This window comes from Antechinus flavipes, chromosome 2 (assembly GCF_016432865.1).
Source record: "Antechinus flavipes isolate AdamAnt ecotype Samford, QLD, Australia chromosome 2, AdamAnt_v2, whole genome shotgun sequence".
NCBI classification, from domain to species: domain Eukaryota; kingdom Metazoa; phylum Chordata; class Mammalia; order Dasyuromorphia; family Dasyuridae; genus Antechinus; species Antechinus flavipes.
The window spans coordinates 92,556,454-92,574,818 of record NC_067399.1 but is presented as its reverse complement, the minus strand read 5'-3'; the positions used below and the strand labels follow the sequence as shown (position 1 = coordinate 92,574,818).

The 18,365-nt window shown below is 35.8% G+C and overlaps 1 protein-coding gene across 3 annotated transcripts in view; it reads right to left on the bottom strand.

Moving 5' to 3' along the window:
- Positions 1–630: 630 nt before the first annotated feature.
- The window catches only part of SOCS5 (suppressor of cytokine signaling 5), a 73,875-nt gene continuing 56,140 nt past the window's right edge, over positions 631–18,365 (bottom strand). For all 3 annotated transcript variants that reach the window (XM_051975216.1, XM_051975217.1, XM_051975215.1), the window contains 3 exons: positions 13,567–13,656; positions 12,260–12,319; positions 631–4,857 (listed from right to left, as the gene is read on the bottom strand). In XM_051975216.1, coding sequence (XP_051831176.1) covers positions 3,226–4,845 — 1,620 coding nt within the window. In that variant the 5' untranslated portion in view covers positions 4,846–4,857; positions 12,260–12,319; positions 13,567–13,656 and the 3' untranslated portion in view covers positions 631–3,225. The remainder of the gene's footprint in view (positions 4,858–12,259; positions 12,320–13,566; positions 13,657–18,365) is intronic.

The window sequence follows — 18,365 nt, the reverse complement described above, 5'->3', positions numbered from 1 at the left end:
AAATCACTGAATGTTTATATGGCATATGAAAATTCCTTTAAAATATTTATATTAAAGCCTCAAATGACTTTTATATGAGATTTTAAAATCTACTATTTGTCTAAGAAAATATTTACATCTGTAAGACATTTTCACAAATATAATTTCAAGATTCATAACTTGACTCAGATGTGATATTCCTTATTTCATTATGTAATGAAATGTTTACATTTTATAGGACTCCAGGAGATTAGTTTTTGTTTGATCTTGCCCTAAACCAAGATTCCATGTTACTTTCAGGGCATTTCCCAACCATGCTATTCATTCCTTCTCTGATCCCTTCCCCATTTCCTTCCATCCTTTAATGTGTTGTCTTGCCCCATTAAAATGTAAGCTGAATGAGGTCAAAGGGGATTGTTTTACTTGTATTCATATCCCCAGTAATTAGCACAGTGACTGGCACATAGTGTTTAATGAATGTTTTATCATTCTTCATTCATAAATGAAAACATATGCCTAAACTCTAGCAGAGATGTATTTCCAAAATAAAAGTCATTTAAAAAAAAATCACAAAACCCCAAATTTGACTGAGAAGCTTCAACAGAATTCAGAAAAAAGACACAGTGAATATAAAGAGTAGGTGCAACTTCATGCTGGTGATGCCTTTTTCTTTCTTTCTTTTCTTTAATGTAATGTAAGCAGCTAATATTTAGGAGACTTTTTTAAACAAAAAGTTGCATATTAATATTTATACACAAAAACTTAAACGTTGGTGACATTAGCACACATACATGCTTACATAAACTCAAATATTTACATTTTTTAAAACAATTTCCATTTAACATATGAAATTCTTTAACACATAAAACCATTGAGAGCTACTACAAAACAACATAACTAGAACATCAGTTTGCTACAAGCATATAAAAACATACATGAAGTGATTTCTTGGAGTTTCAAGTTACCCCTTTATATAATATGATCTTACTTGCATATAGTCCTTTCAATTATTATTATGGACTTACAAAAGAGGTTCAATTTATTTTCCAGGTATATCACGAGCTCAAGAAAACGGACCCAACAGTTAGGCGATAGAATTATGCTGTAACAACTTAATTGCACATAATGCTTTAAAGTAGGTTTGGATGAAGTTCTCAAACACTTTGGTATATATATCACTTAGGGACCACTATTAGATGCAGTAGGTATTTCAAAAGTCCCTTCATTCCCCATTTTGCTTTAAAATGGACAAGTCTTTGGTAAAAGTTCTACATTTTGGGCATTTAATATCAATTAAACTGGTCCCCAAACCAATAAACGATGCTGCTTTATTATTAGTTCATAATAAAACTTCATTTTACCCACTGCTTCTGAAGCAATGTGGTAATATTGATATTCATTTTCCAAAAAAAGAGAACATTAATAGTTTCAGCCTTTTACCTGTAATCAGCAGAGGAATTAATAGGTTTAGCCAAAATTTTCTCTGTTAATCCCTTATCTTGTGAAATCTCAACTGCAAAGTCCATAATTTGCAGTAACTATAGACATCATTCAACATCATATGTGATCATGGTTGGTTGAAAAAGATGTGTGATATTAAAGTCAGAGAGTTGCTTTCCTCTGATAAAACCAAAAATTAACTGCACAGTATTTCTGTATTAGCTATACTAGTTACCAGGTAAATCTCATTAAAAACCCCAAACAATTCAATTTGCTACAAGATAAATTTTTGCAAATGTATAAAACAGCAGATATACAAGGAGAACACCAAACATACTTTATTAGCACAGAGAAGCAGCCATAACAAGGCACAGCAAGCAGAAACATACATCCACAATAAAAGGGTTAGTGTTGCATACAAATATAACTTTTCTTGTATTTGTAGCCTTGGCAATTGCCAGAGGGGTGTAAAATAACATTTTGTAGCAGCAGGCAAAGAAACTAAGGAGCACTCACCATTGGTACAGAGCACATTAACAAAAGACACAAGTGTGGAGAGTCAACTATCTTAGTGCAAAATGTCTAGGACACAATCGTTCATTCAGTCCGATGCTAAGAAACGAACACTAGAACTCGATATTACTTCCAAAATAGCTCACTCAAGTAGTATCGCATACTATTCTAAGTGACAAAAAGGTGCTAATGTAGTTATTTACAGATATGATGGTTGTACAGTACCTTTTACATCTGTAATTTAACTTTCAGATTTTCCATTAAAAATTAACTCTATTGGAACGTTATAAATTATAATCAGTGACTTGTATTTTACACCAAAAGAGATAAATACTGCCATTTCAAACCATTAAATGCAGCTCACCTTCAATAACCACTCTAGTTATTAACTAACTAGTGTCTGGGCTGCTTCTATACACTTTGCTTCTCATTTTTCCGTGGTTCAAAAACTGATTATGGGCATGAAAAGTGATCCAGTTTCCATGAATCAAAGTTTAGATTGCACGTCAGCATTTAAAAATTCACATGCAGCACTAAGTGGTCAGCAGCTATTTCAAATGCCTGTTCAAGTTAAAGCACTAATCAAAAATGTTCTCTCTCCTACTTATGGTCTCCAAATAAAACTCTACTACTGATTACACATGAATCTAAAGTTTTAAGAACTATTCTTTAGAAAAACTGGGACTGGGAATCTTGTAAAGGAGAAAAGGCGATTACAAACAATACCAACACTGAAAAGTGGACTGCACAGTGCCCTTGTGGCCAGAGCTTTTCATTTTCTAAAAGGCAGCAGGCAAGGTAAGCCATCTGACTTCTTGGACTTCTGAACCTTGATTTAGAGGAACTACAAACATTACAACTTTTGTAATATTATAGAAAAATTCTTAGAAAAAATACTCATTTCAAATATTAGTCACACTGTTGAAATGCTCACCCAATATTAATCATTTGTTCTTCAGTAGGAAATAGAATATCATAGCAAATGCCCCAAAATTGCTTCATCCTATTACTACAACTATGAAAAACCAAACATTTAGAAAAATCAGCAAATGTGTGTTTGTGTGTGGGTAGGCCTTATTGAACATGTGCAGCTTTCTCCTCTACTAATTATTTCAATAGGCACCACAGTTATTTGTATATGTAATAGCAGACAGCATAGGACAGATACTAAAACTAAGAGTAAGTACGATATTGCAAAAAACCTAATACTGGTACATGTGCTTGCTACGTTATACTGTTTGATGCACATAAAAACAAACCTAACAAAAGCCTACTTGGGGCACTGACTGGAGTTTACTTTGCCTTTATTGGTTCTCGCTCTAACCAGCGCACCCTAACTTTCTGTTTATAATGATACTCCTTTAAAAAGTCCTGTAGCATTGACGGTAAGGGGAGACCATCGATTCCGTCATACGTAGTGCACCTACAGATGACTGCACGGCAGATATACTGCAGACTGAAAGGAAAAGTCCTGTTTAGAGATACAGTCAGCAATGGTTCAAAAAACATGCAGGAGCTTGGATCTTTGTAATGTTCTAGGAGCCCAGTCACGGTGGAGGAGTGAAACACGCAGGGGTCGTGGGCATCGAAGCTAAAATTGTGGTTCCATTGCTCGATGCGGGCGTGCAGGGAGCGGTTGTAGCGGCGGAAGCTCACCGAGAAGAGGTAGTCCTCTTGTGCAGAGTCCCTGAGCAGGAAAGTGCCCTCAGGCTTCCCCTCCAGGAGGGCCTCTGCTTCATATCGGTCCATCACCCCCCAGTAGCAGGGGTTCCCTGTGATCTGCAGCAGATCGGGCACGAGGCAGTGAATGTAGTCGATCTGCGTGTGAACCTTCCAGGCCCCTTGGCGGCCACTGTGGCCATGGCCGTGGCTGTCCCCGGAGCCCTGGCGCTGCTTCTGCCTCCGTGCCTGCAGACACAGGGTGGGGGCGTCCTCCTCCGAGTCGCAGCCCCCCTGTGGCGTGGCGGCATTTTCTCCAGTCATTTCCGTCATTCCCGGGGCTAACTTTGGTCCCAGCTTATATAAGGGATTCACCTGTGCAGTGGCCTCAAAGGTATGGATTTGTGCATTGGGGGGAGGGTCCACGCCTTCTTCAATACTGAGCCGTCTTCTCTCCCGAAGCCTATCTTCTTCATCTTCAGTAGAAACCAAAGATGGATCAAAGGTATCAAAGAAGGTCGAATGGGGGCTCACAGGAGCCGTGTGCTGCTTAATCAAATGCCACTTCTGGGCTAGATCGGATCCAGCAGGAAAAGGACATTTTTCAAGCATTAATTCAGAAAGGTGTATTTTTCTTTTATTAGAAAAGAGGGGTTTTGCTTGTTTATTGTAAGTTCTCATGGGAAAGCATAAGCCAACAGTATCCTGCAGCCTCTGCCTCAGAGACCGACTTCCCACTGTCCTGCTGGAGACACTCTCCATGTCATGGACAGAGCTCACGCCATATCGTCTCTCTCTCCTCTGCAGACCACTTCGGGGCCTGCCGAACCGTTTCTCAGTATCTAATGAACTTTGCGTCTTTGTAGAACAGGAATGTTTCTTTTTCCCACCCCACGGAGCATGTCGAGAGTAGGAGTCTCTGCGGGCCAGTCTCGTTCCCGTGGTAGTAAGACACGAATCATTTTCCTTCTCAATGCTTATTTCTACAATCTGAGGAATATCAGCGGCACAATTTTGGTTTCTTCTTGAAGAATTCTTTGAAGGGCTTAATTCAAGTTGTAAGGCAACATTCTCTCTTAAGGGACTGCTTTGTTGCTGAGGAGTCAAATCCCCTATGCTGATGTTCCTTTCTTTAACCGATAAACATCTATTGGAGTTCACATCTATATTTTCACTGCTGTTTCCACCTTCATGGTTAAAAAGACTCTGACACCTATATTTAAAGTTGTTCCACATCTTCCCCACTTTATCCATGGATTAAGATATCTAAATTCAAATGAGAAAAAAAACAAAACAAAACAACCAAAATGAGTCAGTTAAAGTGCTTCTTGAAAATCTGACAGTTCCTTCCCTCCCGCAAATGCAATGCTTGAGAATGTAAACTTTACTAATCTTTACTCTTGAATAATAAAGGAGGGGGGGGAGGGGGAGAGAATTCTGTTTGAGAATAGTAAAGCCATTAGATATTTAACAATATCAGAAATACAGTTAAACCAATTCCATTTCCTTTATTTTCAGAATGAATATTCAAAATTTTGTTCAAAGGACATTTTTTTCACGTGATCCCTAGCTATCTATCTAAAGAATATTTAGACTTATAAGATCACAGGCTCATAGACCTAAGTTACAAGGGACCGCAAAGGATCTCCACTTTATCGATGAGGAAAGCAAAACCTAAGATGATTATGAATTACTGATGTTCACATAAGCTATACAATTTCAACCCAGGTTCTTTGGCTCCAGAATCAATGGCCTTTCTATCAAACCTCTACAAGTTTTTGAAATTTGTAACTCTGAAGACATCTGACAAAAAAAAAAATCCCAAGTAGCACACCTTTTTCTCACTCTCTGTCCCTGACTTCATTACGCTTTGTCCCAGGTTTTGTGTTCTAGGACCCAGACCTTTCCCTTGTGTGAACTTCACAAAAAGGCTCACTGTATAATATATTTAAAGAAACAAACCATGATTTCACTTTTACAAGTAGAGTGATAAAAAGTTTCCAATTAGTTATCAGGTCCTACATTTGACAGGTGGCAATTTGGAGGAAAAGAACCAGCCAAATAAAAGTTGTACCTACATAATGCAAAGAACAACACTCTGCAAGACATCCCAGATATGAATTATGAGGGACTTATGGAGATGATTGTGACGGTTTCACTAAGATTATCACTTAGTTCAACAGGTCAATTTTTTTTCCTTATCTCCCGTGTTCAGGATAGTGTCTACTGCACTGTAGGCACTTAACTGCCTGATTTGACCTCATTCCTATGTTAACAAATTGTAAACCATCTACAACTTCTCATCTGATGAGACTCTAGACCATTTTCTATGATAAATCCTCCATAAAGGGTCTACTTCTATGTCTCTCGATATTACATGGGTACCAAGCGAATATGATGCCATATATATGTGATATTCTCTTATTTTGTGACTGAGCCACTTCCATATATCTTTTTGATTCCATTTAACTCAACTCAAGCACTTATTATGCATCAACTATATGAAAAAATACTTTAAGAGCAGCTCAGTGTAGTGGATGGACTTTAACAAGAATTTCAAGCATGGTGGACAGCCCTAAGGCTGAGAGGAAGGAAGCACATGCAGGAAACAAAAAGTTTGGTTGGAATATAAAAATATGTGAAGAGAAGGAATATATAATGTGCTTGCAAACTATTTCCAAGTACAATGCAAACTGCATTAAAATATAATTGTAAAGAAAAACTAAGTCATACATGGTGCAGAGGAATTCATCTATATAGATCTGTGGCCCCCATTTTTATTTGAGCTTAAAAATCTTGGATCTGGAGGGAGGTAGTTGTTGTTGCTGTTGAGTTATTTCACTCATACCTGACTCTTTATGACCCCATTTGGGGTCTTCTCAGCAGAAATACCAGAGTGATTTGCCTTTTCTTTCTCCAAGTTTATTTTACAAATGAGGAACCGAGGCAAATAGCCTCATCTCTATCCACTGTGCCCCCTAGCTGATCTCAGAGTCAGGAAGACCTGAGTTCAAATACAGCCTCAATCATTTTCTAGCTGTGTGACCTTAACTTCTATTCACCTCAGTTTCCTCAACTGCAGTTTCGGGATAATTATATTTATATTGCAGAGTTATTGTGGGGATAAAGTGAGATACTACTTATAAAAAAGCACTCAGTACAATGCCCAGAACATAGTAGGTGATGTATAAAATGCTTGCTATCTATACTATTCCCTTTCTTCTTCCCTTCCTTTCTTATAACTCACACAACTATTACCTTAGTTCAGACCCTTTCCCGACTCAAATTCTTCCTCTCTTCAATCTGTTCTCCAGGAAACTGTCAGAATCTTTCTAGCACTTTCTTGCTCTGTCAATTTTCTACTGCTATCGCCACATAAACATCTTCACTGAGAAATTAAAGCTCTCCCCGAACTAACCCCCTCCTCTTGCTCTTGGCTCTCACCCACGGGAGTTCTTCTTTCTCTCTCTGGATCTCACCTGGAGTGAACTTCACAGATATATTTCATCTGACACAATCTTCCTTTACCTTGAGCACTACTTTCTATACAAAACCTTTCTTGATTAGCCTAAAATATAAGGCTTCCTTTTTAAAAATGTTTGTACATAGCATTTCTACTCCATCTGTTTTTGTCCACTTGCATTTTTTATTTCATTCTCAGGTTAATTTTACCTTATTTATAAGTCTGATTTTTCTTTTGCAGCGAAATAACTATGGATATGTATACATATATTGTGCTTAACATATATTTCAACATATTTAACATGAATTGGTCTATCTGTCATCTAAGGGAAGGGGTGGGGGGAAGAAGGGGAAAAGTTGGAACAAAAGGTTTTGCAAGGTCAATGCTGAAAAATTACCCATGCATATATAAATGAAAAGCTATAATAAAATAAAAAATAAATAAAATGAAAATGTTTTTATATTTATTCTAATTTTTTTAGCTATTTATTTTCCAAAAAAAAAAAAAAGTAAAGTTTTCAAAATTAACCCTTGAAAAACCTTGTATTCCAAATTTTTTCTCCCTTCCCTTAGACAGCAAGTAACTCAGTATAGATTAAACATCTATAATTCTTCTTGCATACACTTATAAATGTATGTTTTCCAATACAATGACTCTTGGAGAGTAGGGGCTGTTTTATTTTTGTCTTCTTATCCCTAGCATCTACCACACAGTAAGTAAGCAGTTAAATGCCTATTCATTGAATTGGTAAAAATATACAAAAAAGGATAGAAAGTTCCATCTTAAAGAAAAAGGTTTGTGAGATTTAAAGTTAATTTATGCATAAATCATTATGTTTCTTTGTCCCCTTCACTACTATTGTAAAGGACAATTGCTACTCTTACAGGTGAGGTCTGAATCTATACAGGAGTCCTCAAACTTTTTAAATAAGGGGCCAGTTCACTGTCCCTTAGACTGTTGGAGGGCCGGATTATAGTAAAAACAAAAACTTTGTTTTGTGGGCCTTTAAATAAAGAAACTTCATAGCTCTGGGTGAGGGGGATAAATGTCCTCAGCTGTTGCATCTGGCCTGCGGGCCTGATCTAGAACATAGACTATGATTAAGCCTTGATTGCAACTAAAATTCTAGTACATTGATTTATTCTGCTGTATTTTATCTGTACAATGTTCTAAATGAAAGTTTTCAGTATATCTTAACACTGCCAAGATATCTTAAAACTCTACAACATAGTTCAGATAGGTTTTAGGTTCTAATTTTGCCTCAAAGCATATTAAAATGGTTAGTCTGTTAACACTAATGGTGAATGTATTGGTATAGATGCTTTGGGAAAGTGAAATACTTTTTTTCATCTTCTTAACTTTTTTTTGCATAAATGATTCGCTGCCCTTTTTAATCACTCTTTCCTTTCTCAGTCAAGTTCTTTGAAAAAAGATGTGCATATACTTGACACCTCACTTCCTCTCCTCTTCCTTACTCCTCAGCCATTTACAATCTAGTTTCTGACCTGGTCACTCAGTTGAAACTGTCTCTCCAAAGTTAACAATGACCTATGAACTGTTGCATCTAATGACTATATCTCAGCCCTCAATCTTCTTGACCCCTTTTGCAGCCCTGACTGATGCACACAGTCTTCTTGGATACTCTCTTACCCTAGGTTTTGATGATACTGCCCTCTTGTTCTCTTACCATTCGTTTCCAGAGTCTCATGTGCTATGTTTGAGTGCTAGACTTAAAGTCAAAAAAGGGAGTCTGAATATAACTTTTAGACACTTACTGATAATTAACTTATCTGCTTCATGCCTCAGTTGAAAAAACAGATAGATATAGATTGAATGATGACCACAGTCACTCCCACTTCTAAATCTATGAACCCTATTATTCTGTGTAACTGTAGTTCTACTCTAAAAGCTCTATTCTAGGCTTCTCTCTTTCTCTCTCCACTTTTTCATTTTGTGAGTTGATCAGTTCTCCTAAGTTCTAACTAGATGATTTTCACCTAGGTTCAGTAATCTTAGGATCATTCTCTTCTGTTCACTGCCACTTATCCCATACATCATAATTTGATAAGTTGCCAAATCTTTTCATTTTTATCTCTGTAAGATCACCAAATAAATATCTCTTTCTATCCAATCACAGAGTCACCATCTCATGTCAGGTTTCATCAATTTCTACAAATCCACCTAGTTTGTCTTTCTATATCAAATCTTCTTATACCTATCTCTGCCACTACCAATCCACATCACAAAGACACCAAAGTGATTTTTCTAAAATGCAGTTCAGACTATGTTACCCCTTACTCTATAAAACTCTAGTAGCTTATTATTAAACTACTCCCCTGTTCAGCATTTAACTCTTCACAAACTGGCTCTATTCTGACTTTGCAGTCTTATTACACATTATTTACTGGCATTCTTGTGGTTCACAGATGTGTCACCTCTCATTTACATGCCTTTCCTCTGGCTGTCCCCATCCCTGAAATGCTTCACCTCCTTACTTTTGCCTTTTGAAATTCCTAGTATCCTTCAAGACTCAATTTGAGCACCACTTTCTGCTTGAGGCTTTTCTTTCTTTCTTACTAGTTTTCCTTTTACCTGCTTTTTATGTACTTCGGTTTTATAGACTTACATTTGTGTACATAGACCTGTGAGCAGAAGTAAAGTAGAAAAAATGGCTGCGCCTGGAGGCAAGAATTCTGGAGTTAAAATCTGGCCACAGACACATATAACTGTGTGATCCTGAAGAAGTCATTGATGTCTATTTTTCTCAGCTTCCTCAACTATGAAAGGGGAAAAATAGCACCTACCCCTCAGGAGGTTGTTTTGAGATTCAAGTTATAGGTAATATCTATTAAAAAATATATAGGTCATAAAGTTCTATGGAAATGCTTAATTCTTTCCCTAAATGTTATGGTCTCCAATGACAGAATGTAAATTCTTTGAGGAAAAGGATGTGATAAGCAGATAAAATTCAAAGATAATCTCCCACTGTATTTTATATTTTATGGCATGTCTTTACAATATTTAACAAAGTTGTTAAAAGCAAATTTAACATTTATGCTTTCTTCTTGACACTTGGCAAGTTACATGAAGTATTTTTTTTCCTAGAGGGAGAAGACAGGCAAACAGAAAAGGCTAAAATTTCCATAAAAGCCATTGGAATCAAAGAAATTCTATCAATCCTTGTATTTAATACTTATCCAACCTACTGAAGCCTAGCATATTCCAAAGTGCCTGAGGTCTGCTTATATTAAACTCAGAATAATAGATTTAGTAAAGAATCCAGTTCCCTTTGTCTACATTGGTGGAAAACCCCACAGTCTTCTACTGCCCCAAGTCATTCATCATTCTAGAGGTCTGGATAATTTTGCATTGTGGAAATGTGTGTGGTAAAAAAGAAACACATATCTCCTTGTATCTGATGTGATGAATAAATATTTTACTGATGGTTTGTATGCCATTAGTAAACTCAATAACTATTTAGAAAAGGAAGATTAAAATATGAACTGTCCTATTTGGCTTTTAAAGTCCTTGAGATAAGATCCCAACCTATTTTTTCTAGTTTCTCTTTTCTCACTGCAACTGTTTTGGCCAGACTGGACTTTCCTATGTCAATCACATATTACACTACTGTGCCCATGCCTAAAATGCACTTATTCCTCATTTCTGACTCTGATAATCCACATTTCAAAGCTTAGATCAAGCACTACCTTCTCCATGATGCTCCTCCTGATTTCCTTCGCCAAAAAAGTTAGTGTGATGCTAGGCCATACCAGTGGGAGGACAGGCTAATGAGAAGATGTTCACAGTGTGTGTCCTTCCCTGGTAAGGCACTGTGTTCAGCCCTGGGCATCAAATAGGAAGGTACTAACGAGCACTGAGAGGCCAAATAAGAGTAATCCACACAGTCAGTCCGGTGTGAGAATCACAATTAGTCTGAAAAAAAGACTCAGGAAAATCCTCAAACATATAAAGGATTGTCTTGTGGCAGAAGACTTAGACTAGTCTTGTTTGATCCCAGTTTGCAGAAGCAATAGGTAGAAGTTACAAAGTAGCAAAGGTTTAGTATAAGGAAAAACTCCCTAACAATTAGAATTATTCAAAAACAGAATGAGACTCTATGAGACCTAGATGGAGAGTTGGCCACCTGTGAGATATACTGTAGTGACCAAATACAGTCTATCCCAACTATGACATTCTGTGCTTCTATAATAAATTTGCATTTCCTTAAATATAAGTAGAAAAATGTTTATTATTATTATATACTTTTACAGATTAATATCACATAAATGTATTTGCACAAGAATTTACTTTTTTAAATTTAGCATAATATACAAATACTTAACTAGGACGACTGTGTACACTCTTTCTCCCCTCCTTCCATTTTCAACTCTTTTCAAACATTATTATAACTCTCTATTCATAGAACTCTTTTAACTCCGTAAAAATCTCAATCATCTTTCTTTTTCTGTCCTGAATAAACACTTAAAACATTAATCAGGAGTATTCCTATTTTCAACCCCAAATTCAAACATTTTAATCAGATTGAGAGGGAAAGCACTAAATCAGTATAGAAATAATAAATAAAATAAATCAGAATAGAAATAGAAAAAATTAATAATTTGTATAAAAATGAGCCTTATTTGTTCATTTTCATTATCACTAAAAGCATTCACTCTGTTCCCCTCCCTTATATCGTTCCAGACCAAATTTTTAAAAAATCTCTAACAAAATCCTTCCATATTTTCTTTGCCTGTACTTCTCCCCCTCACTCCCCCCCATCTCTTTACTTCTGTTTTAAAACAACACTAATTACAGCTGCCAGATGAGGATCTTTAAGGGCTTTCAATCAAGCAGGCAGCTGCTTCCCAAAGCCAGAAGAGAATGACCACTACACTCCCATATCTGCCGAGCTGTTTCTCTTTCCACCTCTTCCCACTTCTGACCTGGAGGCCCAGATATCTGACTTAGCTAAAAATGAATTGTGGTACATGGCAGGCAACAAAGATTTGTTTAGGCTTCAGGTGACTTTCAATCTTGTGATGAAAGCATGGGATTAGTAATCAGGAGTTACATCCCCTACCCAAGTCTTGTCTTCCATCAAAAGTTCCTAAGACCCAAGAGCCTGAAATTTGAAAGAAAAGAAACTCTAAAACATAAACATTTTTTAATCATTGTGGAAACAATATTCCTATGTCTGTCACTTACCTAAAACCACTGACATTTACATACATCTCCCATCAAACAGGCTTCATTATGAGAATGTTACTAGAATAAAGGAAAGAAATATTAGTTAGCTTTCAATTTACTTGATCACTGATTACCATTGCAGACATTAGGGTATATGATTTTAATCAAAAAATAATTTCTAAAATTAACAGAAACTGCTACCACATAAGCAAACAATTCTCTTCCCTTTTTTCCCCCCCAAGGAAAATATGAGGCTTGAGGAAGGACTAAAGGTAAAATTAGAGGAGGTGGGGGAAAAGGGGGAATTAGATAAGAGTTAAATGGATAGGAATGGAAATCAAATGTAATGCTTTCCTCCTACCTCCTTGGTTATGACAAGTAGCTCATAACATTTTTACTCCACCTGCTTTGGCCATGGGCAAAGAACATTCATGCAGTTTAGAAAAGATTAATCTAGCAATAAAGATTTTTTTTTTTAAGTAAGAGGAAAAGGACTAAAAGGTAGGGCCATTCAGAAAAAAATATTATTCTTGACTCTTTTCCAAAGTATTTTTCTCTGGTATATGTCCTGTTCTCTCTCATTCTGTTAAAACTTCTAACAATACAATGAAAATTGATGACAGCTACTGTGGCATAGTACAATGAACTTGGAGTCAGGAAGCTGAGGTATTAGCTATGTTCCATGCATGCCAAATAATCCATGTACATGGACAGTTTTATCAAAAGAATTTCCCTTCAGCTCAGGGTGCCTGCCACCCTAGGTTACAACCACAACAAGGATTTTGCATATATTATTGAGAAAACTCATCTGAGTTTCCTAAGTGTTATAGCCATCATTATATGCATTTAAAAACTAGGCTATGAAAGGTCAGGTGACTGCACTACTAAATTTTAGCCTAGTCTGCTCTTCCCATGTCCAGAGGTGTCAGCTCTATGCCTTAATAAATAACAGGACCTCCTTGTTTCCTTAATTCAGAAGTTCTACTAGATAAGAGTTTTGTCCCAGTATCAAGGAAGCAAAAGTACCTCTTCAGATGCAGGACTCATAGCTATACAGTGAGCAAGACTGAACTCAAGGACAAAGGAACCTCTACCTGCAGTCACTATATTCCACCAAGCTAAAATTGTAGATTTGGGGAAACAGAGTAAAGAGAAAAGAGCACATCAGTCTGGCTTTACTTTATGAGCTAGAACTGAGCAAATATCTGGAGCAAAACCTGATAGCACATCCAGCAGCGAGAAAGAGATGAAATAAAACCCTGTTCAGTTCTCTGGTTAGTACATAGGGCCAGAGTTGACCCACAAATACAGTATGAGTTACTTACTGTCTGTGTGGCCTGGAGCCAGTCAGAGACTCTCTAGGGTGATATGATGATATCTCTATTATCGATGATACTTTTACTCAGTTTACTCATCTGTAAAATAAGAGATCTAATTATTTAGAAGAACTCTACAATCCTTTAATATTCCAAATTCAAAGGTCCTAAAAGTAGATTAGGCAAATAAACTTCCACCTGATAACCCACTTTTAAGAGCTGAACTTCTCTGTACAGAATTAAGCCACTGGAGTGTAGAAAACTTACCTCTAGTAGCAGCCAGAAACACAATACTTGCAACAAATAAGCATGGTTAACAAAACAAATTCACACATGCCATGTGCAAAAATATCTTGTTCCACACTTTGAAGGTGAGTAGCAACTTTCACTATCTGTTCTCGGCAATTATAGGTGGAAATGATCAGAGTTCTTCAAATTTTTTAAAGCTATTTAATAATTAAATAATTACTATTAAATAATTTTTATAATAAAAACACTATAGGGAAAAATAATTTCCCTAGCTTTACTCATTTCACTGCATCAGTTCATAAAAGCTTTTTTAGATTTTTCTATGGATTTTCCCTTTAGATCTAATAACAGTCCATCATATTCACATGCTACACTTTGTGCCATAATTCTATAATTTCTAGGAACCCTCTTATTTTCTCATTCTTTGCTAAGGGGGAAAAAAAAAAGCTGCCGTAAATGTTTTTGCACATATGGATCATTTTTCTCTTTCTCTGATCTCTAAGTTTTAGATACAGTAGTGATGCTGCTGGGTCAAAGAGCATGAATAATTTAGTAGCTTCTGGAGTTTGGTTCCAGGTTGCTTTCTAAAATGGTAAGGCTAATGCACAATGACATCAACAATGCATTAGTATGCCAATTTCCACAATGCCTCTAAAAACTTTTTTCCCTTTCCATCTTTGCCAATCTGATAGGTAAGATAAAAACTCAGTTATTTTAGTGTGCCTTTCTCTATTAATGATTTAGAATTGTTTCTACATGGCTGTTGTCTCGGATATCTTTGCTAAAAAGATTTTTCCCAGTTAATGGTTTCTAATTTCAACTGTACTGATTTTCTACATTCAAAATGTTTTCAACTTTGTATAATCAAAGTTATACATTTTATCTTTTATTATCTTCGCCATTCCACATCTAGTTACAAACTTTTAAAATCTAAGTTTCAAAAGGTACTTTCTTCCTTGCTCCACTAATTTTTAAAAATAACATGATCATAATTTAGTTCCAATTGATCAATTCATTGATCTGGGCCCCCCCCCACACACACACACTTCTTTCTTGTTGATGAAAACATTTTGAGATATGTTTTCAAGAAAATTATTTTGCCAATAATATCACTGACAAGTGAATCTGCAACATTCCTGGAAAAGGAGTCATCTTGTCTCTACTTGGGAAACTTCTGACAGGGAAATCCCTATCTAAACAAGACAGTTCATTACATTTTTGGAGAGCTATTATTTTTAGGGAGTTCCTCCTTATATTGAAAAAAAGCTTTCCTTTCTTAGAAACCCCCACAAATACTTCCCTATGGCCAACCTAATTCTTTATTTAAAAAAAAAAAAGTCCTTTATATAACATTTCTTATTCTATGGGATCTCCCCTGAAATATCAAAGTCTTTCACAAAATATGATGATCAATGTTCTAATAACAGTGAATTTGGAGTCAGTAAGGTTTGGGTTTGAATCCTGCATCTTCCTCTTCCCAGATGTATAATCCTTGGCAATTCATTTACCCTGTTCCTGAGAGTACAATTTCCTGAGTATAAGTCATATTTTCTTCACATGAACTATTTTTTTATTACCCCCGCCCTTATAATTATATATTCAATTTTTTTCCTTAATCTAAGTGTAGACCTTCCTTTATTCCTGTTCAATTTAAGTTTGTTCAATTCAGTTTGTCTTGTTACAGCAAGTTAAGATTGTTTGGATGCTGATTCTGATGCTGATGCTAATCCTGATATTAGCTAACCTAAGCTTCCTGTCATTCAAAAATTTTATAAACAGAAGTAGCTTTCATCTAACTTATGGATAAAAATGTTGAACAGAACAAGGCCAAAGTCAAACTGATTCCTCCATGCTAACACTATTTGATTAAGAATACGCAATAAGTCAGGTTGTTCAAAAAGTCAAATTAAACTAAGTTCACCATCATCCTATTTAAAAGTCTAACTCATTCATACCTTTTAAAAAAATTTAATCAAGATTTTGTGGAGCACTATGCAAGATAAAAAGTTTTTAGATAAGATAATGTCTCTATCACTAATCTCACATTCTAGTAGAGAGGAAAGACACAAAAACAGACTACATATTCCATGACACGTGTACTGAACTGTTGAATCCAAGTGCTATGAGAAGCTTAGGGAACCAGTTTGTTCTAAGAGTATGGGGAAGACTTCATGGAAAAAAATGACATTTATGCTACATTTTAAAAGATGGAGAAGAATCCAAGAATAAAAACTCCAAGGCAGGAAGGTTCAGGATCTTTTCCTGAGGTGGAAGGGCTGTACTTGAGTGCCTAGAACATAAAAGACCTTTAATTATCCCACTCAACATTTAATTTATTACATTTTCCTTGTAAACTTTTGTAGCAAATCATTCTTTAAAAATCGAAGAAGGTAGTGTATTTGTGGCTTTGGGGAAGAGAGGGAAAAGGAAACTCTGACCTACACTTCCTTCTTCTACCCCTAAATAGACATTAGGGAATTCAGAGGAAAGAGGTAGCACTGAAAAAAAGAGCAGAAAGCACTAGTGACCTATATCCTAGGGCCTACTAGCACACAAGAAGAATGGCCCTACAGAGCGAGCAGTTTGGAAGGTAGCTGGATTAATAGCCTCCCCCCCTCCCCCAACAACAACAACAATAACAACAACAAACAAGCTCTTTTCTATCCCTCTTCCTTATGCTAGAAGATTCAATTCTAAATTTTTGTATATCTCTCAACTGTCTAGAACATAGAAGGCTTTCTACTTAACCAAGTGCTTTGTAGATGTTCAAAGACCAGCAGTAAGTGGGCTTGTTTTCTTTCTTTCTTTCTTTTTTTGGGGGAGTGGGGGGAGAGATGTTAGGAGGAAGAAGAGCCTGATATATTTCTTTTTCTAATAAAGAAGTTTTTTTATTTTTAAGCTTTACTGTAACTTCTAGTACAATTTAATATGGGCATTTGGACCTAACCAACAGTTCCACCCCTGACACAGCCAATAAAAGCCTTAAATTTTTGCCTAAATTTAAAAATAACACAAGTCTTAAACTGTGGCATAACTTCTGTGCCACAACTGGAAATGTCTTCTCATATGTAACATCTGTCCAATTGAATATTTTATGAATCATTTGAACTCTTGTACTGTTTCCTAGGAAACACTTTGGGAATTTAGATGTTCAAAACAGTCTGCATTCCTTAGTTCTGGCCAGCACAGTACAGATTAGCCATGCTTAGTTTATGTTGTAGATTAGCTATAATGTCAACTACGTTCATGGTTTTTTTTTGTTTTTGTTTTGGCTCCAAATGTTTTTGGACAAATTGATGTCTCAAAATTTAATTTTCTTCTCTATTAAATACTGAATAAATATAAAATTCTAATGTTATATCTTATTCTCTGACTAGACAATGCTTTTTATAGTACTATACTGTTTTGAATGTTTTAATGATATTCTTTTGACCTGGCTAACTCTATTAGGGCCTGCTTCAGTCAGATTGCCCTGCACTATATTATGCACAAGAAGAAAATTACTGGTGGCAATAAGCAAAAAATAGAGTCAAGATACTGTTCTGACGCCAATGGTATGGATATTCAGATCAATTAAAGTTATAATTCCTTCATACCTTAGCCTACATGATTCTTGGTCATGTCTTTTTATAAACTATTCTAAAGAACATGAACTTAATATCCAAGATATTAATCTAATGTCAATAATCTCAATTCATAACTGTTTCAACCTTTCTGGTCACATTCACCCCCATATGACAGCTCTTATGCAAAATGCTTAAGCCATTTTGTTGTATTTTAATTTGTAACACTGGGAAAGTTGCAACTTCTTTAGGTCTCAATTTTCTTCTCTATAAAATGAGGCATCTAGCCCAAATTATCTCTGATACCCTCTCTAAAACTAAAATCCTATGAGTTTCATAAACTGCCATGGCCAAAAAAAAAAAAAAAAAAAAAAATTCATCATCTAGTAGCTAGCCTACTTGTGACAAGTCCCCTCCTTACTTATGCAAGGCTGGTCCTCAGATAGCATACTGTTGGAAATGCCCTTGAAGCAGTAGTACAGTAAAGCTGATAGAAATAGAACAGATTAAAAAACAAAAACAAAACTCATACCCCAAAAGCTGCTGTTGGGGGGGGGGGGACCCTATATCTATAAAGCAAACATAGAATCAAAATGCAAGCATCAGGTGATTCAAAAAAGGATTTCCAATTATGCTATCACACAAAGCAAAAATTAAAATTCTTAACACTAAAAGATAAGGAAATCACATTAGGTTTAAAGGAATTACCGGCAACAAAACATGGTACAGAAACGAAATTCATATAGGAAAAGTTAACTGAGGTGCAAAAAGATATGGACGGTAAAACAATAATAGAAAATTTAATGTTCCTTTGTAAAGCTTAATTAATCTAACAAAAATAAATAACAAAGAAAAAAGAGTATAGAATACTTTTGGAAAATTTAAAAGAAGAAAGATTTATGGAGTGCTCAAAAAAAAGAAACATTAAAAAATATAAATAATTCTTAGCACTAAGTGGCACCAGCACAGAAAAATTACAGATAAATACAGATATAG